The following is a 27,231-nucleotide window of genomic DNA, read 5'->3' on the forward strand; positions in this document are numbered from 1 at the left end:
TTATTATTTATCAGGCAAGAAAATTCCAGGCATTTTCTGTTTAAAATATACAAATGTAATTCAAATCTGTCTGTAATGCACTTATGAAATGAGGATACTTTCAACAAAACAACCATAATAACCAATTATGAATTCTATAATGATAAATATTTCAACCTGGCAGATTGAACAAAAAGCCTTTTTTCGTTTACTACATTAAGTAACATTTAGTTTTTATGTGAAAACAGGCACAGTAAGAAAAATACCTATAAGCAAAAACTCCATTAAACAATTAAGTTCTGTAGAGCTCTCTTCCCCAAGTTTTTTCTAATAAAACCCTTTTTTGTTTTTCCAAGTAAGGATTAACACACAAGCACACACTGCTTAAAATAGCCTTAATTCTTGTAGGCTTAGGTTTAGGTATTTACTTAATTTGATAGGTATTTACTTAATTTGATAAGGAAACGTAATAATTTCAAGACTCCCCCAGGACTCTGCATTAAAAACTAAAACCTCGCTTGCCTAGCAATGCATGAAGCCCAGGGTTCCATCCTCAGCATCACCAAAAATATCCCTCAAAACAAAAAATCTCAGGCATCAGAAGTCCTATTTTTATATCTGTGACTCACCAAAGAGTTATTGGAAAAGTATGGTTTTCCAAGCTGACTTTCCAATTAGACTTTAATCTTCAATGAAGTATGTACTTGGTGTTTTATTAAACAACCTGTCACGATGGACAAATTGAATGACTTTCCATGAATGCCTACTTGCCCCCACTGATCCAATAAAATGATACAAAACCTATAATTTAATAAAACTAATAGTAAATATTTTCTATGAGTTTTGGTTTCCAATATTTAGGCCTACCTAAGTTAGTAATAATGATTACCTGTACAATTATTCCAGGAAAAAACTGAAAATTTTTAAATTTGAGGTACATAAATAATATTCACTTAAGAATAAAGTAATCAAGATTTCCTTTTACTTAAAAAAAAAAAAATCACTTCAGAGTCAAACTTCATGTACAAAAGACAAGACCAATCACTTTATCACTGGACACAAAGGTAATTCCAAAGGCCTTTAAAAATGGTAATTAATCTCAAAAAGGAAAATTAATTTCAACTTTTATATTTCATTCATTATCAAGACCATACTGCTTAACAAGGTAAATTTGCTATAGATACAAAACATACAGTATATACACTTAACTGTACAAAATAATTTAATGTTTACAAAAATATTAGAATGTTTAGTTGACTGACACAGTCTTAAAGTAATCTCTTCTAGAGAAGTATATAGTAAGACCACTGATTTCCATTTCATTTCTTTTTTAATAAGTCAAAGAAAGGATGCTGCAATGCTTCGTCCAGGGTGATTCTTTTAGTTGGATCATATTCTAACATTCTTCGAACAAGGTCAAAAAGCTTCTCATGTTCTTCATCATGACTGAGCATAAATTCCTGGAGGAAAAAAATTTTGTTAAAAAAGATACTAATAATAGTGAAAATTTATTTTTCTTTTAATCCTTTTTTCTTTCACCTTTAATGGTTTGCAGCGTCTCCTAACATATCTACCAGCAGAACTATGTTCATCCCAATCTAGCTGGTTATGGTGAAAATACTTGCGTTTCCTAGAAGGAAAAAGAAATCTGGATTAATAAAATACTAAAAGATCTACATTTTTACCTTGCCCCCTGGCTGGGGGACAGATTAAAAAATGACCTTTTTTCTTTAGATATATAAACACCTATATACAATTAAAAAAAGTCTCAGTGACAAATGTGCATGACACTTTATATAGTATTTTCCTTTTTCTGCCCCCATCCTGTGGGGTTTTAATATTTCAACTAAAATTTTTCCCAAATATAATGGAACAATGCCAGCTTTAAAAATAGACACTGTTGGATCCATTCCTGTCAATTCTGCTTTCACTAGATCTGGAATAGGGCTGTAAATCTTGTAAATAACTCCCTAGATGACTTCTGTGGTGAAGTATGTTTGCAAACCACTATAGTGTTAATCAAACTTAGGAATGTTATTCTCAAACTTAGACTGATATGAGTATAAAAAATAAGCTTTCCCACCTCTATTTTTATTTTTACATCAACTTAGGAAAACATGTATGTAAAGGTTAAGTTTAAAAAAAAAAATCAAATAAAACAAAAACCCTCCATCTTTTAAAAGAACATAACATAAATACCGTTTTTTTTGTTGTTGTTGTTGTTTTGGGGTTTGTTTTTTTGGTGGTAACAGAACTGAACCCAGGGTCTTGAATATGATGGGCAGTTACTCTACCCACTGAACTACAGCCCCATCCTTGAATTATTTTTTTTAAATGGGTTAAAAGACGTAAATCTAAGTAATCACTAACATAGAATTTTTTTTTTTTTTTTCAAAATCCACAGTCCTTGAAACAAGCATTATGACCATGTTAAGTTTTCTGTGTTGCAATAGAGGCCATTGCATGCATCCAATGAAGAGCTTTAATCTTTAAACATACCTTGTTTTCTGAATCATGTGTGCTGGTATGGGTCCTAATATTCGTTCCATCATGGCCAGATGCTCTTTACTATCATGAGTCTAAAAAATGTGGAAAAAGAAAGTTTAGCACTCTTATTTCCCCACATGTACATTAAAAAAAGGACATAAGAATATGATGCTTACATAAAAGAACTAGACAGCTATACAATTTACACTGCACACTTCTCCAAAGATGAAACAATACTGAACAAGCTAGTCTTGGAGACGGAATAACAAGGTCTGCATAGTGAGCAACATGTAACTTGTTTAATGTAAAACAGAACAATTTCCTTCACTATTTGTATTTTTCACACTTTTTAACACAAGAACTGGGGAAGATTACCAGAAATCCTGTTACCTCTTCATTTATTTTTTTAATTTATTTTATTTTTTTTAATTTTTATTATTGGTTGTTCAAAACATTACAAAGCTCTTGACATATCATATTTCATACATTTGATTCAAGTGGGTTATGAACTTCCATTTTTACCCTGTATACAGATTGCAGAATCACATCGGTTACACATCCACTTACCTCTTCATTTAATCAGCTGCTTAAACAAAAGTTAACCTCCATTATCAAAAACAAATAGCCAGCCTACTTACTAACACTAATCTCAGGTGCTGAAAATACCCGATAATTCTCACAACAATCCTCAGCTGTATATGTGGGAACATGAGTTCAAAGAGGTTAAGATACTACCTTAAAGTCACATGGCTTATAAATGATGAAGAATGAGCCATAAACAATACAAAGCTCATATTCTTTCCACTGATATAGCTTTGGCTTTATAAAGTAGAATATGGCAATTTTTTTCTTTATATAATAAACATTTTAGGCTTGGCTGCTCACAAATAGTCCCTTATTTAATCATCTTTAAAAAAAACAAACAAACATAAGGCACAATTCACCATGGTCATCATTTGCCACCCCTCGTTTTAGGGAGCAGGGTTGTGTGTGATTGCTTTTTAAATCTACCAACTATAGTGTCAAGCACACTGCCTTCAAAACCGTTATTAATTCATGAAAGGAATAAATATTATTAGTTCCCCATTTAAAATTAATAATATACATTTCACTTAAGGCCTTGTAAGTGCTTTACAATTATAAAATCACTTGAAGCACCTACTTAACTCAATCAGTGGGAAGAAAGAATGCATTCAACCTTACTTTTTCTTGACTCTACAACTTACTACAAAAAAACCAGACACCAATTCCTACAATAGATTGATAACAACGGTTCTGAAGACATTAAACTCATCTACCAACTCAAGAGTACTTTTTGACTGATTTTCTACAAATCAGACAGGAACAGAAGCCTGGTGAGGTGCCCCACAAGCAGTGAACTCGTACGTGTGTGATAATGACCACCTCCATGACTCAACTGTTCATAGCTGCACTTGCCTCTGTACTGCTTAACTTCAAAAGTCAACCTCAACAGTTCTGAACTACATCTTCACAATCCTTCCCCGAACAAAGCAAAGTTGAACAACGGAGCATCCTGATCATACCACAACTCTACTTATTCTCCAATGGTTGCATTATCTAAAGCTATCAAGACTTTTAGACTCCAGAAGTACTTAAAAAATTATAAGAAAAAAAATGGAAACCAAAACAGAGTTTCCTACTTTTTATTTCACCAAATAAGGACTTCTAACTCTAAAAATTCAACTACTGAAGCCAGGCATGATAGTGCACAGCTGTAATCCCAGCATCTCAGGAGGCTGAGGTAGGAGGATCGTGAATTCAAAGCCAGCCTCAGCAACCTGGCAAGGCCCTAAGTATAAGTCACTCAGTGAAACTGTCTCTATATAAAATACAAAAAAGGCTGGAGGTGTGGTGTGGTTCAGTGGTTAGGCACCCCTGGATTCAATCCCTAGTGCCCAAGAAAGAAAGAAAGAAAAAAAGAAAGAAAGATTCAACTACTGAAAAGAAAAAAAAAGCTAAAATAATAAAAGTTAACTACCAGCAAAAACTACCACCATTTCATAAAAGGGAGATTTTAATATGAAAAAAAAAAGAGGTGTAACATCTAATAAAAGGATAGAATGGCAATTCTATAAAATCATTTTCACTTTGGACCAGCCCATATTTGGAAACCACTGACTTCAAGGATAAAACAAATACCCTTCTCAAAGGTATATGCCCTTTCTGTCAGTTCTTGTCTTCATTTTCCCATTTACAGGAAATACTCCAATAAATACTTTTCTTCCCTAACTAGAACATAATCTATTTCTCCTTCCTTATAGGCCCCGTCACATTCTTGTTTTCTGACTAGCTAGCTCCTATTCTTCCTTCTAGCATTAGCCAGAACTCCCCACCTCCTCAATGATTCCTTCTCTAATCCAGGGAACCCTCCCTGAAGCCTCCCTACATTTTCTACATTGTTCCATTGTAGCAAACACCACATTACATTGGAATGATTTTCAACGACTTCCCTGAAGACTTAGAAATGCCTAAGACATCATGGAAGCTGTTTTTTAGTGTAAAATACACTTGTTACTGAATTCTTTTATAAATAAAGAAGTGACTTGTTCATGGTCATATGATAGTCAACATAACCAGAGCTGAATTAAAACTAGCCATGTCAACACTAATGCAAATTTATGAAAGAGCTCTATAATTTAAAAAATGGAAACATGAGGCAAGATGAACCAACCATACATAAACCATGTGTTAAAGACACATCAATCACATTTAAATGAGTTATGCTATTCACTAACAGTATTTAATTCAATTGGGTTCTAAAGGATAACCATTTGCATATGCAAGTTTTAATAAAGAATAGTGATCTATGGCAACTTTCCAATAAGGAAACTAAAACCAACATTTAAAATTCATTGTAAATTATTAAATAAAATTTACTACATACATACCTGAAAGACTGTGAACCCAAGGTAATATTCAATAAGAATGCAACCTATACTCCAAACATCACAAGGCTGAGACCAACCTAAAGCTATAAAACATAAGAATGTTATTATGCAATAATTTTTAATCTTCTATAAGTCCTTCCCTATATGGGTGAACTCTTTTGAATAGTCTATTTGGGAAAATACGAGAACAAATTCAGGGTTTACACTTTGAAGTTTTGTATCAAACATTATCCAGTATGATCTCATTGGGAGGGGACATTTTATGTAAAATAAAAGGGGACTAGCACATTTTCCAAATATAACTACCAATTCTATATTCTTTGAACTGCTTACACAGGGGAGAACTATACACTATATACTCAGTTCATGGATGGCTCAGGAATTTTTACCTTTTATCAGTGCAAATACAGGTTTATAATTATCCTCAGAGAATATAATTACTTATCCCCTATCTATTATCATAAGTTTGATACATGAGTTTACATCTTCTATTAAAAGAAATATTTGACATAAATTATGTAAAAATTCTAATAGGAATTAAAAGCAGTTTCACCTATAAGCAGAAATACTTAAGTTCACACAAAGAAGGAGAAATACATGTATTTCAGGCTGGCTGTACATGATACTTTCTCCTTTTTTCCAATGGCAATACTATTCTGGAAAGAATAAAACACCTATCCTTCTTAGACCTAGACTCAACTGGAAAGGAGAATAATAAACCATACAGGATATTTTAATCTTTTAAAGACCAAACATTTAGTAAAAGAATGCATAAATAAAGCTACTTTAAAAAACATTTCAATTATGACACTCAAGTTAAAGACACAGGAAAAAAAACAATATATTCAAAGGCCTTGAGGAGTATGATTTAGTCATTTCTGTTCATTCTCATAATGCTTATCGTTTGAATCTAATCTGACAATTTCCAGATCCTTTGCCTCAAGGGCAATGACTCCAATTCCAACTTATAGTTAACATATCCAGAATCTGTAAATGGTATAACCTGGACTGCAAATAAAAGATTTCTTCTTTAACTACTCTTATCTACAATCTAGGTTTTTCCCAGATGATTGTAACTTTCTGCAGCATATCATCTCATTTTTGGGTGAGTCACCTCTAATATTCTGGAATTCTCCATCACTCACTTTTCCCACCCTTTCCAGGCCTTACCTGTTTACTATCAACAACCAAGACATCATCCCTCTATTGTAGCACCAGATTACGTCTTCCTTTCAACCTACACCACCAGCTTCCACCCTCAGGAACGCTCCACAGATATGCCAAAAGATCCTTCTAATCGCCCAATCTCCAGATTTCTTTGAGGCCAATGAATCCAATTCTAGACTTATATCAACTCTCCCTTACCTGGAACTTTCTCAATAGCAAGTACTCAACCCCATCTTTCACTTTAAAATTTTTCCTTTTTATTTCGAACTCTGCACTTTAACTCATTTTCTTTTCCAGCCTTTCTCCTATCAATGGTCATCAAGAAACTCTCCACTTGGAGAGTTTCTTTCTTCTCCTCTTGATCTTTATCTACCCTATGTCTAGAGTCTGCCAGATAAAACCATTAGCATTTTTACCAGAACCATAATTTTGTGAAGGCATAAAAATGGGTACCTACAAAATTTCAAAATCACAATGCTATGATGAATTTAGCTAATGGAAACTGCTCTCTTATGTTAATAAACCCATTAAAAAATAATCACCCTTTGGAATGCTTCACAAGTGGTATCACATTCATATTATTCAGAAAATAATATTTATAATAATGTCCACATGTTTTTAATGAAAAACAAAATGTTTTCTGTATATTGCTAAAGTTACCATTTTAGCCATGAACCCCATCCACATAAATCAAAGCTATTAAGAACAAAACTCTCTTCTTTAATTACAGTATAATGAAGTCTGGTGTCTACTGACCCAAAATGACCTCTGGAGCTCTGTAGTGCCGTGTGGACACCAAAGTACTGTGATGTTCATCATCATATGTTGCACTTCCAAAGTCAACAACTTTAATATCTGTGTTTTTTAGTGTGCGTTCATCACGTTTCTACAAAATTGAGAAAACATAAAATAAAGACATTTTATAACACTACTCAAAATACTGAACAAAAATAATCTTTCTTTCTTTTTTTCTGCTGGGTGCTGGGGATCAAGCTTAAAGCCTAGAAGGGGCTATGCTAATAATGTTCTACCACTGAACTACATTCCGAGACCTACTTTTTTGGCGATTAAAAATTGAACATAATGGGCTCAAAAGTAAAATTCCTCATGCAAAGATCACCAAACTAAGCTAAATTTCAAAGATAATCACTTAAAGCAAGTCTTTTACTTACCATTTTAGAATTATATTTGACTACATAGTCAGACTTCACAAATAAAATATTTTCAGGTTTCAGATCTGTATGTGTTAATTTATTATGATGCAAAACTACAAAGAGAACAAAAAGACATTATTAGTTTTACCTAGAAATTGAATTGGTAAATGGGAGGGATGAAGGAGAATTAGCAGTAGATATGGTGATCAAGAAGGGTTTCATCTTTACCTGGGGTATGTATGTATATTTTGATGACAATTTTTAACGTTTTTTATAATAAAAATCTTAAATTTTCTGATTTTAAAAATTTATCAAATATACTTACAATTTATTGATTGGCAGATCTGATACGCCATCTGCCTGATGTGATCAATCTGAAATGGCAGAAAGCTGTTTTCTTTAATGAAATCATAGGTACTAAGTCCCAGCAGTTCAAACACAATACAAACATGACCATGATGATCAAACCATTCTAGCATCTGGACACATCGGCTAAAATACATCAAAATAGCAAGTTAGTTCATAGAATTGTGATTATTTTACGTAATAAAATGGCCCAAAGTTCAATTTATACTTACAAGACACTATTAGGATCTGTACTATTTAAATGCTCCAATACTTGGATTTCTGAACGAGCTGCTTCACGGTAACGGCCTACATTTTTTACTATTTTCACTGCTACATGTAAGCCATCCCTTAAAAACAAAATTAAGAGGAATACACTAAATATATGGCAGTGGGCTGAAGCCATTTATCCTTTAAAGTATAATTTTAATTATTAATCCTCTATGCTATTTTTTTAAAACCATCTTTTAGATTACACCAAATTCTATACAACATCTTTTCCATACAATCAAACAAAATATACTTTATATGAAGCAATAATTCCCTTAATACTTATGAATTTAATGTTTGTTCCTAAAAGTTTACATTTATATAGATTTTATACCAAAAAAAAAGTAAATAAATATATAAGAACACAAACCAATAACAGAATATGCTACAGTTGAAAACATTCACTCATTCACCAGGCTAACCTATTCTATGCCAGACAGTACACGTTTTAGGGACAAAAAAAATTGGACTTGTTCCTACACGCCTCACACAGTCTAATGGAGTTCTTCACAGAACAGGTGAAGCCCCAACAAAGACAAATTAAAAAAAAAAAAATCTTATTTATACAATAAAGTATAGAGTCCTGAAAGATAGCTTTGATTATCAAATTGGGAGAGAAATGAAATATTTGGGCAAAGACACCACCCTAAAGTCAGGAAGCCAAGATAATATTTCTTAGCTTAGCATATTTATGATGCAAATATGCAGAAACAGCAAGAGCACAGGGTTCAGGGATTTACAAAAGGGCACTTGTATAGAGCCATGAATATTTTGACATCTTCAACTTCCTCTTGCCTCTGTTCTACACCAGATCTACTTGAAGATGAACTAGCACTCAAGCCTTTTTCACTAGGTGCCTCTACTTTACAAAAGAAAACAAAATCTCCTCCTCTTGTAAGATATCTTTGGGGTTAACAAACAAATGATACTGGCTGGATACCAAATCTTTTTCCATGTTTGCTAGTTTCCAAATCATTGCTTTCATCAAGGTCTCAATAAAGTTGTAGCATGATAAGCCATTTAAATGTTTTTTGATAATATTCTCCTTAAGATGTTTAGCATGTATCTCCAGATTTACCAAAAATTGTTATAAAACAGTTGTTGGGGCTGAGGATGCAGCTAGCTCAGTGGTAGAGCACTACTCGCCTAGCATGTACAAAGCCTGGGTAGTTAAATCACCAGCACCCTCAGAAAAGAAAGGGAGGCAAAAAAAATGGCAAAACTCCTACTCCCATATATTTAATTATATGATCAATAAGCTTTTTTTCTCAGTGTTTATATCTATAAAAACAAAAAAATAGAATGCCAAACAGTACTCATTTTTTTAGAAGCCAACAATCCCAATACAAGACACGCTTCAATAAACTTTTTATGTCTAATGAATAAAAAAAATATGTAATGTTAGTACTTGGATCAATTAGAAAACCTTGATTAATCAAGAGAATCTCAGGAAATTATTTAAAAGGCCATTAATGAACAATTGGTGAAATCTGAATAAGATTAGCTGGCAAAATCTGAAAATATATGTATATGTAGATAATAAAGGAAATATTGTCAAACGTTCACTCTGGGGAATCTGGGTGAAGGACATATGGGAATTCATTGAACTGTTTTAGCAACTGTTCTGTGAGTCTACAAATATTTCAAAGTATAAAATTCAACTTATGTTCACATTTTTGTTGCAGAGAAGTAAGATGGGGTGATAATAAAAGATAATTTAGGATAATTTTCTTTATGGACAATGGAACAGAAATTACTTCAAGGATGAAAAATTTGTGTTGCTGAGGACTGAACCCAGGGCTTTGCCCAAGTACTTGATTGCTGAGCTACTCCCCCAGTCCTAAGTATGCATTCAAGAAAGTTTGTTCATGAATGATAGTACATTATCAAGTGGCTATGATATTGAGATTGCCTCCAATATATTTAAAAATTTATTTTTTAAATACTCATACTTAAAATAAGCTGAAAATTACATCCTTTCCAACTATCATAATTTATGACAAAAAACTTTAGATGTCAATTTAAAATATGCAGTTCTACTAAACATGCTTTAAAAGATTTAGTTACAAAGACATAGGCAAACCACAGACAGAATAGAGGAACTGAAGGAATATGGTAAAATGAGGCAGAGTAGGTCATCAAATCACAAACGGGTAGGTAGGCCTCATTTAAAAAATTGGACTTAATTCTGTAGGTCTCAAGTAGGATAATTTCTTTGCAGACTAGGAAGTTAACTCTATTATGAAAATTTAGATATATTTTTGTCTCTGCAATCCAAAAGTAGCTGAATCTCTCCTAATAGAGGACCAACAATCTAAGCTCTGGGAAACTCCTTCACTTGAACACACACTTTAACTTCAATAAACTCAATCTGATAGAATTTGTCAGCATTCTTCATAAAATCTATGTACCTGGTAAATAAACTATATCTAGGTTAAAGAAATGTTGAATATCTATCAGAAAAACTTATAGCTACTACTACTTTAAAAACATACTTCATATAAATTATGGGTGATTTCCCATCAAAAATATCAGAATGTTCAAAGATATAAAAATAAACTTACATGCCATGATCAATGCATTCTACAACTTTGCCAAAGGCCCCTTCACCCAAAGTGTCCACGATTTCATCTAAAGTGAGGGAGAGAAAAAGAGGTATAAGTAACTAAGTATAAATTAACTAGTTATTCAAACAATGAATGCTTAAGTGTGGAATATTTTCAAATGATCTCTAACAAGCATAACTAATGTTTCAGCACTCAAATTATTTTATTTTCATCTGCTACAAAAACAATTAGATAGAGCTATCTTTCTTGCTCTAATCTCAAATTCCACTGATTATTTTGGAACTTTAGAGTAGAAATATTTAAATTCTACAGAAAAGAAGAAATACAAAAGAACAAACCAACCCACAAAAAACAAAACAAAAAAGCAATGAAGAGTTCTTTAGCCCCCCGCTGACAAACTATTCTTAAAAAGATTATTCTGTCTGCAAAGTTTAAAAAGTGTTGAAAAATATTCTATACATCTTGCTCTTAGAACGTCTCCACTTTGACAGATCAGGTGACCCTCCTCATCATCCTCTATACTCCTGGATCTTTTCCTTCGGTGGCTCTTCTGGAACGGCAAGTGGGCAGCACCAAGATCGTCCAGCCAATCAATATATCAGAGTGAATTCAGGGCAGAATACGCAATTCATTCAGCGGGGAGATATTCAGGCATTCAGATAAGCACCAGGCCACGAACAGTTGGCAGGAGCAATTTCAAATTCAGTCCCCAGAAATTCACAGGGCACAGTTTATGTTACAGAAGAAAAACATGGCAAGGAACAGATTTTCAGATAAGATACTTAAAGTGGCAATAGAAAAACAACACAATTGTCTCTTTAAAATACTGATTTAATTGAAGTCTGAAATTTAAAGAATGCAATGTCATGATTTACTAATCTCTTGCTATAACTAGCATATGCTGTGAGTTGAGATGTCTAGTTTGTCAGAAAAATGTTTTAAAATGTCAAGATTGTTGTAACTGTCTTATTTAGCAATATTCTGAAATATACATGATTAAAATCAAAGGGGAAAACAAAGGCTAGTTAATTTCAATGTTCAATCCAATAACAGCTAATTCTATCAAAGAAAGGTTGGGGAGAAAAACTGCAATTCAGTTTACAGATTAAAACAATGAAGATGTCCATTTAAAAAAAAAATCTGGCTTTTTAAAAATATGTTTCCCATTCAGCACCCATATTCACAATTTCAATAGATGTAATTACACAATGATGCACTGTATTAAGGATTATGCTATATACAGGTTAACAACATTTAAGTATCAGTGCAACTTTCCATTTTGTTTTTAAGTATTAGGAAAGAGGTTTCTTTCAAAGTAAAATAATATTTCAATTGAAAGAACAAATGGGTGCATTATTTTTCATAAGATTATATTATACAAACACAAAAATGAAATAAATTCTATAATTAAAATCAACAAACTCATGATCTGGTCTGTAGAATGAGTAAATGTGGGCAAGTGAGGGCTAGCTAATAAATATACAGATCAGCTATGAGAATGTGGACGTTTCCTTTAAGGATTCAAGTAATATAATAATTATATCCAAATAGCATTACATATATAAAGAAACTTTTAGAAACTTATCAGCTCCTTAAGAGCTTTTACACACAATTAAGAATCCACTCAAAATAAAAACAAAATCAATCATACCGAACGTGACTGATGACTTGAACAGTGTCTATTACGCTTCCTTTTAGGACTGCTTCTCCTGCTTCGGACTGAGGATTTACTGCAGTGGATTCGATAAGCGCTTTCAATGTCTCTGTGATAATGTCTAGGAATATATCCTTCACAGTAGTCATTTCTGTATTCATCAACGTATCTCCGGTCCCTATAATCTCTCTCATTCAAGGACCTTGCTTCTAAATAATGACTGCAAACACATTAAAGGATTTCAAATCATTCTCTTCATTTTGGAATAAATGGTCAAATAAAACACACAAGAATTCCTGATTTAAATAATGAAAGAAAAAAAATTCACAAGTTAAAATTTATATAATACTTATCTCACAAACTTAAGAAATAACTTTAACCAACAAGCAAATGGGTCCATGTTTCTCCATTATAAAAATTGCTGTCAAGCACTTCATAGCAAGGAACAACAACAAAAAAAGCTTAAGTCAAATTATGTTTAGTGTTTACCTAAGTGCTCCTTTACCTTCTGGACAAAATTAAAATCAAAATTCACTCTCCTGGAACTCGTCAGTCTTATATGCATCTGAAACTAAGCTTCCTTTTCTCTCTCAGACACACACACAATCAAAGGCAGGCAAAATAGGATTCCTTTCTCTTTTAATGTTAAGTGTGTTTTAGACATCCTAGCAGAAAATTCTTCCATGAAAGGTGTCTTAGAGATACAAGGAGCCCTGAATGTATTCTAGCCTTCTCATTTTAATGATGACTAAATTAAAACTCCCTAAATAATATGCACATTAGTGACAAAAACTGAGACATTTTCAAACTACTTATTTTACATCACTTATTCTGTCTTGTCTTTGCATTTCTAGCCTTGTTATTCCTGCTTGAGAAACAGACAACTTTCAGTACTGCCTACTCTGCTGAAGACATCTGCAAGATATGTTCCACAAATGAGAAAGGGATCCTGTGATTGCTTGCCTAGGATTACATAAGTCCCTCCACCCTACTTCCCTTTGCATTTCTAACTTCCCATCATTCCTGCTTGAGAAACACACAAGAAACACATGATAGAAAACATCATTATCTAGTGCCACAGTACTTGCATCTACAGATCCCTTTGAGAATATGATGAAAGTTGTGGACCCCTCTTCCCTAAGAAACACACAAATGCATGAACAAAACTTGGCAAATAGTTTCATAGAGGTCATGGACCTCAGGAAGTCAATGGATCCCAGTTAAGTAGCCTTGATCTGATGGAAAGAAAAGGACATAGAGATTCAATTGGCCCAGTTTCCCGTCCCCCTCTCTACCTGGGATGAGTGTCCTCTTCAACAGAGTGCGAAGCTTCAAGAGGGATGCACATGGAGCACTGAGGGAGAGAGGGGACACCTGCCCAGTCAGACAAATTAGCTAAAATAATCCTGACAAGCAATGGAGTGACAGATGTTGCCTAAAATGCCCTCACCAACCCCTTTAGGTTCCCCAGAATGTGCTGTCATTTTTTCCCCAGAGTTCTGGTTTAGGCAGAAATAAAGGAGAGAAACACCCTTAAAACCACTACCCCAAAACAAGGCTGGCATCTAGTACTACCCAATTCAGGCGGAAGATGCAGGACCCATTCTTATTCCCTAGAGTCAGTCTAAGTTCTAGCCACTGGAGAAACAACTCAGGATTTTAGGGAAAGATTGTGGGGGTCTAGGTTAGCTGTTTTGAAAGTGTCAGGGAGAACTCTCCACCACAAGCTAGGAAGTACACACTCATTAAGCATATCCTATCTAGTTCTGTAAGGCATCCTTCCCACAAAAATCCCAAAATCGTGCTATCAGAAAAAACACAAACAATCATTAGTTGGAATACTACATAAAATCAGAGCTGCTGATAATCCAAAAGCAATATATAGAAAAACAAAACGGCATGATGTAATACCATGAGGAAAAACTAAAAAGACTGGAACCTTTTCAATCTATAATGACCAATGACCAAGGCTGAGAGATTATATAAACAAAAACTATAGAATCATACAGGCTATGGACACGGTAAACAAAATGAACAGACTGATTAAATTTTTACAAATATTCACTGAATGCCCAGTGAATATTTCACTGTAGCCTTTCAAAATAGTCAAAACTAATGAGGATAGGGGCATTCATTTTTATTTCCACAGGTCCTGTGGGAAATAAAAAAAAAAATTATATAAGGCAAAGTCCCTGCCAACAAATAATGAACAATTTAAGACCATCACATAAAAATAAAACAAAACCCAACAATGAAGGAAATACTGAAAGGTTGGATGTGAGTGCTTAAGAGTCAGAGAAAGGAAAAAACTCAAATCTGCTTAAAACAGTCAGGGAAGAATTCATGAAAAAGATGGGAACAGAGTTTCACTGTAAAGGGAAGCCAGGATATGGACAAAGGGGAAAGTAGAAGAAATTCCAAGGGAGAAAAATGGCATATTATCACTTTACATTTAAAGTACTTTTAGCCACAATGGCTTAGAGATGGATTTGTCTATGTATTATTCAGGTAATAATAGCAAGAGCAATGTTCACCCTGAGAAATATAGCAATTCTCTGGCTGAAAATATATCATTAAAAGCTCAGGCTAAGGAGTGTATCTCAAATAGTTTGTCTATTAAATAACAACTTAGAATAAGGAGTTCTTACTAAAAATGAGATTCCTGGGCTTCAGGGTCATACTTATCGATCAAATCTGCATTTGAAACACACCTCCAAGGTGATTCCTATTTACACTAAACTGGTTTAAGACCTAATACCTTGTTATAGAAAGACATTTAAGGATATAAAAGTGGTATTTACAGTTACATCATCTTCTCAATAAGTGTGCAGAATGGATTAAGCCTGTAGGAAGAGAGACCAACTCACAGGCTACTGCTAAAAGATGAATCACAAAGAAAAGACACTTTGCAATATATGTGACAAAGGGTTAAAATAATGGGAACATGAAGAAGCATTTTTTTAGAAGTACAATTTGGTTATGAACCTTCTAAGAAAAGGAAAATATTTAAGAATCATCTTTTAAGAGTTCATACCCTTTAGCCTCTTGGAATCTATATTCAAGAAATAATCAGAGGCAAAGATTTGTGAAACCTTTTTAAACAAATAATAATTTACATCTAAATAGGGGGCCACTATAAAGGTTACCTTCTTCACATTTTTCTGGATTTAAATTTTTTTTCTATAGTTTTATAAAAACTACTCATAAAGTTTTTAACCTTCAAAAAGAATTTTTTGGATTATGATCAACAATTACCACCAAATATGTCTGAGGCTAATGTCAAAGAAGAAAGTACTGGTCTGGTGGTTAATTAGATTGACTAGGTATTATGTTTATGTAGTTAACTATAAACATGAATCAATCAAATCACTTCCTTTGTACATACACAATATATAATAACTTATGAATAATGATTATTATGATGTTAACCTTATTTTGTATACTTATCAATATACTGGGATAGATATGATTTTTATATTATACTATACATCAATTTGCTCTAGTCACTGAAATCCTACATTCAACCTCCCTCCACATTCCCTTATGTAACAGTGTTTAAAAAAGCATGATTAGTCTACACTGACTACCAATAAGCTCACTGTTTAGCAGAACAAGTCTATTTAGCATGGAGGAGGAAAAAAATTACATACTGTTTTTTAAAGTAACCCCAGCTGGCTAATTTAGAAAGCAATCTGGTAAACAGTCCCAATGGAACATCTGCACAAACAAGGAGAAAACATAAAACCAACACAAAACAAATGAGAAAGGGAAATTAATGGAAGAGAGTGTGCAAGAAACTCTATTCATCTAGCCTTTAATATTTAGAACTTTAGGATTCCTTTAATTCTATATAAATGTATTACCTCCAAATTTTACACCAGTAAAAATACAAAAAAAAAAAAAAGACTCAATATTATTGTAAATTTTTGAGACCCTTTCCTAAATTACTAGCTACTGCCTGTATATAAATAAAACAGTTCTTAGAATATAAGTAAACTTCTAAAATACCAAACATATTCATTGGCCTTAATTCTGTAAATATAACCTGTAGAATATAAGCGACTAATCCCCAATGCACTTTAACTTATCCACATGTTACTTTTCTTATCTGGATTAAACTGTCCCACCCCTTCCATCACCTCACTTTTGAAACACATAATGAGCACCCTAATTTATGTACCACCCTCCTACACACAGGTTAAAAGCACTCAATGGACATTCTTTCATCACCTTTACTGAACTTTATGTGTGTCTCAACTCCCCAACTATGTTACTGGCGGCTAGAAATCAACATGCTACTGACTATATTTTTCTGCCTGCTTGCTTACTTTTTCCTGTGGTAGTGGGGATCAAACTCACACATGCTAGGCGAGTCCTCTACCAATGATCTACATCCCCATCCCCTGAATATATTTCTTATTCACTTGCAGATCAACTGTCTCTCAATACCCCCAGACAGACACAGATATATGATAGAAACTGTTTTATTGCAGCTACAGCCTTTGCAACTACAGAAGCCAGCCTATAACAGTAATGGATAAGAGTTTTTTGAATGAATAAATGTTGACTGCATTCTACAATCACTTGATACAAGCTATATAAACAAATAAGAAATCATTAAAACTATTAGGACTAAAATGTAACTAAGTAGAGAGTAATTTACCAATCAGATTCTTTAAACTGGTGATGCGGTTTACAATGCCTATTCTCTTGTGTACTACTGTGAGATCTCCTCTTCCGTTTGTGACTTCCACTGTAGCTTTCATGACCCCAGCTTTCTCTGCTATCCCAATCAGGGCAGTGTGTTCGTTTGGAATGTCGCATCTGTTAACCAAAAAAAGAAAAAGTGAGTTGTGGAGGTTATAGAGAGCTGTGGAGATGGATTTGTTTAATAAATGAAACATTATTAATAGAAACATTATACATTAATATTATTTAAATATGGCATGTAGGGTCATAAAGGCTGTAGAATATTTTTAGGTATGTTTCCCAAGGCATACAGTACTCTACCACTGGTATATCTGACAACTACTGAGTGGCATAGATCTAGTACTAAATAATGGATAACACGGTGAGACCTTTAATACACCATCTTTCAATTCTTCTGAATATAACCAGGACAAATTCTCAGCTTGGTTCTTGTCTTCAAACAAAAAAGAATGAAAGAAAAAAATTCTGTGGGCAGAGGGGAGGCAGTACTAGGAACTGAACACGGGGGCACTCTTACCACTGAGCTACATTCCTAGTCTTTTTTTCTTGTTTTTATTTTGAGACAGGGTCTAAGTTGCCCAGACTGCCTTGAACTTGGGATCCTCCTGCTTCAGCCTCTGGAGTAGCTGCTATCATAGGCATGTACCACCCTATCTGGCAAAAATTTTTAATCTTCAAATTTTTGAAAGGTTCAGGCTTAAGGCTTCAGTAGACAACAGTATTTAGCTTGAAATCAATGATTTTTTTTGTCTTAATTTATTGCCACTGTCATTTATGCTAATTTTCTAATTAGAAATAAATTTCTTTAAAAAATGTTAACATTAAAACATGAGCTGATTTAACATTAAATAAAATCACAAGTGTCATGCAGCTTGGTTAACATATAATACAAATAATCAATGTAAAAAACGGATATTAAATATGGGAGGTGACTTCTATTTAAAGCTTTTCATTAATTAAGCTTTTTTCTCAAACTTCTTTTTCTAAATCTTAGAATGACTCCAAGGTTTGAAAATAACAAAGGAGGGGCTGGGGTGTAGGTCAGTGTTTGTCTAGCATTATCAAGGCCCTAGGTTTGATCCCCAGCACCCCTTGCACACACACAGAAAGAGAAAATAGAAGTGAAAGAACACAATATTCAACAGAGAAACTGAAAAACCAAAAGGTGATTATTATAAATCCATTTTCTCTAGTAAGAAGTTTATTTGCAAATCATTTGTAGTTTTTCTTAAAATAAAAATCTATTTGTTATAAATCTGGAGTAATCCTGAAAAAGAAACCAACTTATGGGGATACATAATGAGGCATGGTTAAAGTAACATCAGACTATGAGGGTAACACAATTCCCAGACTCAATCTACACCTCCAATATACAACAGGATTCTGAACCTATGCTCGATTTAACCAATCTGCCTCTTCCCAACTTAATTCTTTTTCAAAGCGTAAAATTTTTAACAGTAAGGTCCAAACTCTGCTAAACAGGGTGAGTTTAAATGGCAAAAAGAAATTCACAACTCAACAAAGGAGCTGGCAAAAATCTAAAATGGAGCAAATAACTTAGTTAACCTTATTCAGCTTGCCTAAATGAGAAATAAGCAAATAAATCAAGTAAAAATTTAAAATATTTCAAATTGATTAATGGCTTTGAAATGAGGCAGCTTCAATTCTCCTGGGAGGTCTTCCCTGTTATGTATCATGCCTTCAGAGCCTGATGCCACCAAACATTTTTTTTTTAAAGCAATGCTGAGATCAACCCAGGGCCTCCAAATTGCTAGTTAAGTACTCTACCACCTTCAGCCCAAACATTAGGATATTTTAATTTGATGCTGATTCTAATTCTGTGCTCATTCTAATTCTATACATCTTTTGGTTCATGAGGCTTCTTTTAAGCTTACTTAGCAGGAGGCTAACAAACTCCAGGCCAATCTCAGCAACTTAGTGAAGTACTAAGCAACTGAGCAAGACCTGTCTCAAAAATAAAAAAATGAAACAGGCTGGAGATATAGCTCACTGGTAAAATGCCCCTGGGTTCAATTCCCAGAACTAAACAAGCAAGCAAACAGAGAAGATATTGATGAAGTCAAATAAAAAATCCTAAAATTATTGTTGGCTTCTCAATGGAGATTAGTAAGTCTTCAGAATTATTAAAAAAAAAAAAAAAAAAAAATTTAAAGCTGGCACAGTGGCACAAGACTGTAATCCCAGAAGCTCCAGCAACTTAGTTAGATCCTGTCTCAAAATAAAAAATAAAAAAGGGCTCAGGATGTAGCTCAGTGATAAACTGCCTCTGGGTTAAATCTCCAGTGCTAATAAATAAACTTTATTCTTTTCCCTAATTCTAGAAGAATTCTCCTAACTTGTTCCTTCAATTGCCAAAAATGTATTTTAACCACATTTACAACTCAGCTTCGCTAAACATTTTTCTCTCTCCCACCCTCATGCTAGTGATTGAATCTAGGACCTGGGCCTTTCCAAGCACCTCTAACCCTCGAGTTAGGACAGAAGACACTAAAGAGGCAGAAAAGAGGCATGCAGAACACCACAAAGTGGCCATGATTAAAGTCCACTTTGACATGGATTAAAAATTCAGGTTTAAAGGTCACAAAGAACACCATTACAACAATTATTAGACCTTATCCACAGGTACAAAATGTGTTCACAAAGCAAAACGCACCAAAAACAAAGAAAATACTACCCCTTTGAATAATGATCAACATACCTGTAAATGACCAACATCCTAGGAATGATCAACATGTCCGGTTACAAACACAAAGGAGAACTGAAAACAACCTCTTAGCTCATGTCCCTGTACTACTGATCTTACATGTATAAATGTCTAGATAAGGTGGAACTAGCAATATCCTCTCTTCAACACCCACACTCCACCCTGTGTACTTCTTTCTTTCACTCAATAAATTCAATCATGTGCCTCACTTTAGAACATAAATTCCTTTTTGAGAGCATACATCAAAGGACCCTCACAGCCAGAATTGAAGTTCACCTCCTTTTTGAGGGACCTCTTTGGATCCTCATCCTGGTGACCAACCCCCCTAAGCATTCTTAAAATAATGGCAAGCAAAATTTCAGCTTCTGATGACTAAGGGTAATTATCATGACCATCCATTATGAAGGTTTTGCAACACATCTGTGTTTGCTTTAGTTTGTTTTTTCCCTACCTACCATGAGTCTGCTAAATCATCTCCTCTACAAAACAAAGTTATCAAATTATCAAACTTATTAATATGCAATATTAAGATTGAGTTTCTTGGACGAACCCAATATTTTTCTAGTCGGGTTCACTATTTTAAATTTAATTCAGCTGTTGGTACCAGCCCCGTAAACACCCATTTTGGTCCCCAGCAAATTTTAGAAATATTTTCTCAAGAGGCAAAGAGAAGCTTCTAGGACCTACCCCTTCTGTAAGGTTCCTTCACATACAGAGAAAAGCAAAGCTACCTAAAATTACCATGCTGCCTCTAATTAGTTAAAAAAAGAAAAAATCCTATATGCTAGAATCATCAGGTGACTGACGTTTCAATAAAAACACCCGACACAATGGATATATCATCAGTATTAGAAATCTGATGCTCCATCACCTTTTTAAAAGATCTTAAAAAATACTTGACAACTTTATGGTATGAACAGTTTACAACCTTAAAAAAGGGGGGGTGGGTTACAAGTTATGATTCGAGGGCATTTTCAAATAGGCAAAAAAAAAAAAAAAGCCTGGAGGTGCCTGTTTGGAGAATCATCTATACAGGTGATTGGCCGGTAGTCTGCAGGTTGGCTACTTCACCAGAGATAACACGCTGCAGAACTACCAGAAAGGCTCATTCTCTCCACAATGGTATGCTCCATGGGGGGGGGCAGTATTGCACAAAGGACGAATCTCCCCACGTTTCAACCTCTTACCTGCACTAGGTGAATCCCACCACCTGGATTCACCCAATCCCCACCCACCTCTCCGCCCCAGGCACCTGGCCAGAGGCTTTGGCGTACAAACACGGACAAACGCTGGACTAGGGAAAAGCCCCCCAAAGCTACAAACGGTGGAGGTCAGGCATCTGGGAGCGGGGGAATCGATCTCCGACAACACAAACACCAGCGACGGGCCCCTCGCAGGGTCTCCGGACACGACCTCGCACTCTCGGACCGACCTAGCACTCGCGGCCCTGGCAGTGTCTATAATAGAGTCCGAGCTCTTCGGTCAACACCGTGGGGCTAATTTAGAGCCTCTGGCAGGACCGCGACGCCAGAGCACCTTCAGGTTTTTAAGGCCACCAACGGAGCGGCACCCCGCAGGAACCGCCAACTCAGTCCCCAGAGGCCAAGGCCAGGAACCGGTCGTTTCTCGAACACCTGGCTCCGAGACCTAAAATAAGATTCGACGGTAGCCTAGCCCAGCACATCACACCCGAAACCTCACCTCTGCGAAAGCAAAAGGTCCTTTGGCCGAAAAACGTCGCCAAACCGCCGTCGTTCCTCTCCAGCCGCTGCGACAAACACCCTACAAAATGGCGGCAGCGCCGTCACCCTACAACCGCCTAGGCGGCCTCTAGCCCCACCTACACCGCGCAAACGCGACTGCGTGACAGAGACCTTGTCTCCTTTATTCTCCAAAGCCGCCTAACACATAGCTTTTAACAAGAAGAGACTTAAAAACGCAAGAACTCGGGCTGGGAATGTGGCTCAAGTGGTAGCGCGCTCGCCTGGCATGCGTGCGGCCCAGGTTCGATCCTCAGCACCACATACAAAGATGTTGTATCTGCTGATAACTAAAAAATAAATATTAAAATTCTCAAAAAAAAAAAAATGCAAGAACTCAGGAGGATAGAATGCCGCAGTCTGGCTGGGCACAAATGCCACAGCCTGGCTGGGCACACAATCACGAGCCACCACACAGCTTGTAGATTCAAACAGCAACTCTTTATTCCCGAACTCACACCAGCCGTCTACAATCACGTTCTGGGGAAATCCACGTTCTCTGCCCAAATCCCCTCCACTGGGCTTCTATCTCCAAAATATATTGTCTGAATCCCATGAGAACTCAAGGGGAACTCAGGCAGCAGGATACGCCCTATTCCCAGCAGGAATAATCTTAAACCTTAAACCTGGAACCTAAACTGGGAACGCCCTAAACACGATTATCTTAAAACCGGGAACACCCTAATCTGCCTTGGTCCTTGAGCAAGGTCACGTACATTCAATGTCACTGCAACATGGGGTACGCTGGCAAGGAAATTGTCATACCTACTTGGCTAATGGCTCCCAGCATCTCCCTCCTTCTGATTAATTAAACAACAAGCAATGTGGCTTAAGGACCGTGCCTGGTAGGTTGTCCAATTCAACATATGGTTCTTACCCGTCATGGGAAAAACTGACCTTTAGGCGTCAGCCTCCTGTCTTAGGTTGATACCACTGCAATTGAATCATACCCGTCACTGACTACCGGTCCAGCATACAGCCATACTTGTGGATAGGTCTATGCACCAGTGGGGGGGTGAGGTTCTTTGCCTCACCTCTGTTGGCCCCCTGTTGGTGCCAGTGGGGGAGTGAGGTTAATGTGGCTTATGGACCGTGCCTGGTAGGTTGTCCAATTCAACATATGGTTCTTACCCGTCATCGGAAAACTGACCTTTAGGCGTCAGCCTCCTGTATAGGTACAGCACAGAAATGGAAGCAACTTAAAATTTAGTATCAGAACTCACTTTTAAGGTTCCAGATATGTACATATGGGAGAAATATCTGTACAAATGGAAGAGTGTTTGTGTTTTAATACAGGCCATTTCTTATGGGCCTTTTTTTCTCTTTAGGTGTCAATCAGTCAAGTTCCTCAGGATTGTCTTCGAATTTCCTTTCAAGAGTTTTCTCCTTTTTCCTATTTATTCTTCCTTTCTTGTTTTCTCCCTTCATAAAAAGCCAAGCCCTAAGTGACAACCTGTCCTATGTATTGCAGATATGAAAGTATACAAGACAAAGTACCTGCACCACTAGAGCTTAGGTCCTAGTGGGAGAGAGAGATAAAATGGAAATAAAATACTTTTTATTATGTGCTATGAAAGAAATCAGGGAGGGAATAAAAGAATAACTGTGGAGGTCTTGCTTTGGGTGAGATGGTCAGTAAAGGACTCTTGGCAGATGTGACATTTTGAGAGAGAAAGGAAAAAGAAACTGGCTACATAAATAATGGGACAAAACCCATTTAATTCCATAAGGAAGTCTAATTTAATTACCTAAGGAAACAGGAGTGAAGATACTCTTCAAAGTTTTATAATAGGAAAAATATTGGAGATAATATAGATGTTTGTGTTAGCTTTATGTCACTGTGACCGAAATGCCTGACAAGACCCACTTATAGGAGGAGAAGTATCTTTGGTCTCATAGTTTCAGAGGTTCAGTTCACGGTCAGCCAACTACATCACTTTGGGCTTAAGACAAGCTGGAGCATCATGGCCGAATCATGGCCAAAGAGCCCATCAGAGGAAAGTTACTCAGCTGGAGGTGGCCTGGAAACAAAGAGAAGGGAAGGGGCTGCAGGAAAGATATACCCTTCTAGGGCATTCCCCCAGTGAATCACCACCTATAGTCATGCCCCATCTACTTACAGTTACCACCACAGTCCACTCAAACTAGGATGAGGTTACAGCTCTCAATCTAATTATTTCACCTCTAAATATTCCTGCATTAACACAGGAGCTTTGGGGGGACACCTCATGCCCAAACCATAACAATGATCATCTTAAGGGGTAAAGATAAGCAAAAAATAAACCTGTCTTAATCTATTTCTGCTGCAATAACAAAGTTTCTGAGGCAGGATACTTTATACAGAAAAAAGGTTTATTTAGCTTATGGTCATGGAAATTGAAGTAAATGGCACCAGCATTTACTTGCTTTGGGTGAGGGTCTAGTGGCAGATGGCATCACAATGGTGGGTGCATGTGTAAGACTGGCAAGCAGCACATGCAAAAGAGGCATTCACAGGAGGTAGCAGGCTCCCTTATAATAACATTCTTTCTGGAACTAATCAAGATTTCCAAGTTGAATTGATGTTGTTTTGTTCTCTTTATCCTGATCATTAAAGCCAACTTTTCCAGAATTTGTATTGATTGATGATATCTGTACAAATGGAAGAGTGTTTTCTGTGTTTCAAAGTTTTAAGCAAATAATCTGAGAAGTACTTTTCAGAAATGTTTGATATTGTCTTCATAGTGCTGCCTATAATGAAATCTTAAAGGCACACACACACACATAAAGTAACTTTATGAGTAATGGGTGTATTAATTAGCTTAATTGTGGTAATATAAAAGCATATATAAAAGTATCAAGTTAAATATTAAATATATGCACTATTGTCAATTGTATTTCACTAAAGCTTAAAAATGAAAGACTTTTCAGTCAACATTGTGAATGCAGGTAAAAACAGACAAAACAAAAACTACTTTGGATATGTGTATGTGTGTGTGTGTGTGTGTGTATAAATCCTGGAATATAAAATTGGGCATTGAAAACCAATGGAGCTAAACTAGATTTCTAAAACTGAGGAAGTCCTTTATTTTATTTTATTTGCTCCTTTTAGTTATACATGACAGTAATGTGTATTTTGACATATTTATACAAACCTGAAGTATGTCTTATTCTAATTGGGATGCAAGTCTTGTGACTGTATGAGCTGTAGAGATTCACAGTGGTATATACATATCTGTACATAGGAAATTCATGTTAGATTTAGGCCACTGTCTTTCCTGTTCCTATCCCCATCCTGTCCCTTCATTCTCCTTTGTCTAATCCATTTTTTCCCCTCTGTCTCTTTGTTGTGTGCTAGTATCCAGATATCAGAGAGAACATTTGACCTTTGGTTTTTGGGAATTGTCTTATTTCATTTAGCATGATAATCTCCAGATTCATTCATTTACCAGACAAAGTCATAAAGTCATTCTTTTTTTATGGCAGAGGGACATTCCATTGTGTACATATTTTCTTTATCCGTTCTTCTGTTGAAGGGTACCTCGGATGGTTCTGTAGCTTAGCTATGGTGAATTGAGCAGCTATAAACATTGAAGTGGATGTGTCACAGTAGTATGCTGATTTTAACTCTGTTGGATATATACCTAGGAGTGGTATAACCAGGTCAAATGGTGTTTCCATTCTGTTGGGGCAGGCCCAAAATGGCTGTAGTTAGGTTCCCTTACTGCAGCTAAGTTATATTTTCAGCATGTAGACAGAGCTAGGATCCGGCTATGTTATGATTAGTCAAGGCCAGAAACACTCTGAACATTAACTTGTGAGACACACACCCCCCCCTTATGTAACTGGTGGCAGTGTTAAAAGGGCATATAAAAAGGGAAAATAATTGGGGTGAAATGGGCTAATGGGGGACTAATGGAGACAAAATGGGGGGAAAATGAGAATTAAAATGGACCTGGCTGGGAGCTGGAGCTGAAGCTAGGGGCTGGCTAATAGCTATGGCTGCCCCTGAATAAAGGATGACCAGTATTCCCACTGTGCCTCACATCTTCTTTCAATTGCTCAATCTTTGAGCCTTGTTTCCTGGGTCAGAGCCTCTGCACAACACATTCCTAGTTTCCTCTGCATAATACATTCCCAGTTTTTTGAGGAATCTTCATACTGCTTTCCAGAGTGATTACACCAATTTGCAGTCCTACCAGAAATGTACAAGTGTACCTTTTCCCCACATCCTCACCAACATTTGTTGTTGCTTGTGTTCTTGATAATTGCCATTCTGACTGGAGTGAGATGAAATGTCAGTGTAGTTTTAATTTGCGTTTCTCTAATTGCTAGAAATATTGGACATTTTTTTTTGTTTATTTGTTAACCATTTGTATTCTTCTGTGAAGTGCCTGTTCAGTTTGCTTGCCAATTTATTGATTATTTGGGTTTTTGGTATTAAATTTTTTGAGTTCTTCATATATTCTGGAGATTATCCATGTGAGATACTAGTGGCAAAGATTTTCTCCTACACTGTAGGCTCTCTCTTCCCATTCTTGATTGTTTTCTTTGCTGTGAAGAAGCGTTTTAGATTGATACCATCCCATTTATCGATTCTTGATTTTACTTCTTATACTTTATGAGTCTTATTGAGGGAGTTGATTCCTAAGCCAACACAGTGGAAAGTTTGGCCTTTTTTTCTTCTAGTAGGTGCAGTGTCTCTGGTCTAATTCCTAGGGTTTTGATCCACTTTGAATTGATTTTTGTGCGAGGTGAGAGATAGGGGTTCAATTTCATTCTCTATGTATGCATTTCCAGTTTTCCCAGCACCATTTGTTGAAAAGGCTTTCTTTTCTTTGAAGTATGTTTGTGGAGCCTTTGTCTAGTATGAGATAACTGTATTTGTATGAGTTCGTCTCTGTGTCTTCTATTCTGTTCCATTGGTCTTCATGTCGATTTTTGTGCCAGTACCTTTCCATTTTTGTTGCTCTAGCTCTGTAATATAGTTTAAGGTCTGATATTGCTTCACTTTTCTCACAAGGATTGCTTTGGCTATTTGGGCCTCTGTCTGTAGGGAAGAGAGGGTATGCCAGATGTAGTGGTGCACATCTGTAATCCCAATGACTCAAGAGTCTGAAGTAGGATCTCAGGTTTGAGGCCAGCCTGGGCAATTTAGTAAGACCCTGTTCCAAACTAAAATAAATAAAAAAGGACTGAGAGTGTTTTTCAGTGGTATCAGTATCAGGAAAAACAAAAGAGAGAGACATCTACCCTTGAAGTAAATTCAGGTATAAAATACAATAACATTAACTATAGTGACCATGCTGTATATTAGATCTCCAGAGCTTATTAATCTTGAATAAGTGAGACTTTGTACTCTTTGGTCAACATATTCCCATTTATCCCTTCAATCCCCCATAAGGGATTGAACCCAAGGATACTTAACCATTGATCCATATTCCCAGCCCTGCTTTTTTTCCCTCATATTTTTTAATTTGAGACCAGGTCCCACTAAGTTACTCAGGGCCTCACTAAGTTGCTGA

At 35.8% G+C, this 27,231-nt stretch overlaps 1 protein-coding gene across 8 annotated transcripts; it reads right to left on the minus strand.

Annotated features, from left to right (window-relative positions):
- Positions 1-996: 996 nt before the first annotated feature.
- On the minus strand, positions 997-21,881 carry Clk4 (CDC like kinase 4). Of its 8 annotated transcripts, none has more exons than XM_046467579.2 (14): positions 21,669-21,881; positions 17,196-17,356; positions 16,183-16,249; positions 12,530-12,752; positions 11,338-11,428; positions 10,876-10,942; positions 8,275-8,391; positions 8,022-8,188; positions 7,715-7,809; positions 7,299-7,428; positions 5,376-5,458; positions 2,479-2,558; positions 1,519-1,609; positions 997-1,439 (listed from the first exon to the last, which is right to left on the minus strand). In XM_046467579.2, exons 2-14 carry the CDS (start codon positions 17,296-17,298, stop codon positions 1,299-1,301), a joined length of 1,455 nt encoding a protein of 484 aa, XP_046323535.1. In that variant the 5' UTR covers positions 17,299-17,356; positions 21,669-21,881; the 3' UTR covers positions 997-1,298. The 8 variants fall into 8 exon arrangements, with proteins under 8 accessions (XP_046323535.1, XP_046323530.1, XP_046323527.1 ...); XM_046467574.2 differs by lacking the exon at positions 21,669-21,881 and adding an exon at positions 13,828-13,886 and having other exon boundaries at positions 17,196-17,267; XM_046467571.2 differs by lacking the exon at positions 16,183-16,249 and having other exon boundaries at positions 21,669-21,879.
- Between the last annotated feature and the right edge of the window lie 5,350 nt (positions 21,882-27,231).

The sequence above is a fragment of the Marmota monax genome, unplaced genomic scaffold (assembly GCF_021218885.2).
Source record: "Marmota monax isolate L192 unplaced genomic scaffold, Marmota_monax_Labrador192_F-V1.1 WCK01_AAM20220418_F8-fsc00199, whole genome shotgun sequence".
In the NCBI taxonomy this organism is placed as follows: domain Eukaryota; kingdom Metazoa; phylum Chordata; class Mammalia; order Rodentia; family Sciuridae; genus Marmota; species Marmota monax.

Bases quoted from the DNA above. Each gene is read 5' to 3' on its own strand.
- Clk4 (XM_046467579.2), bottom strand. From the start codon at position 17,298: ATGAAAGCTACAGTGGAAGTCACAAACGGAAGAGGAGATCTCACAGTA. The intron at 8,392-10,875 runs GTAAGTTTATTT...TTTGTTTTTAAG, and splicing joins GAATGCATTGATCATGGCAT to GGATGGCTTACATGTAGCAG. The intron at 5,459-7,298 runs GTCAGTAGACAC...TATGTTTTATAG, and splicing joins AGCTCCAGAGGTCATTTTGG to CTTTAGGTTGGTCTCAGCCT.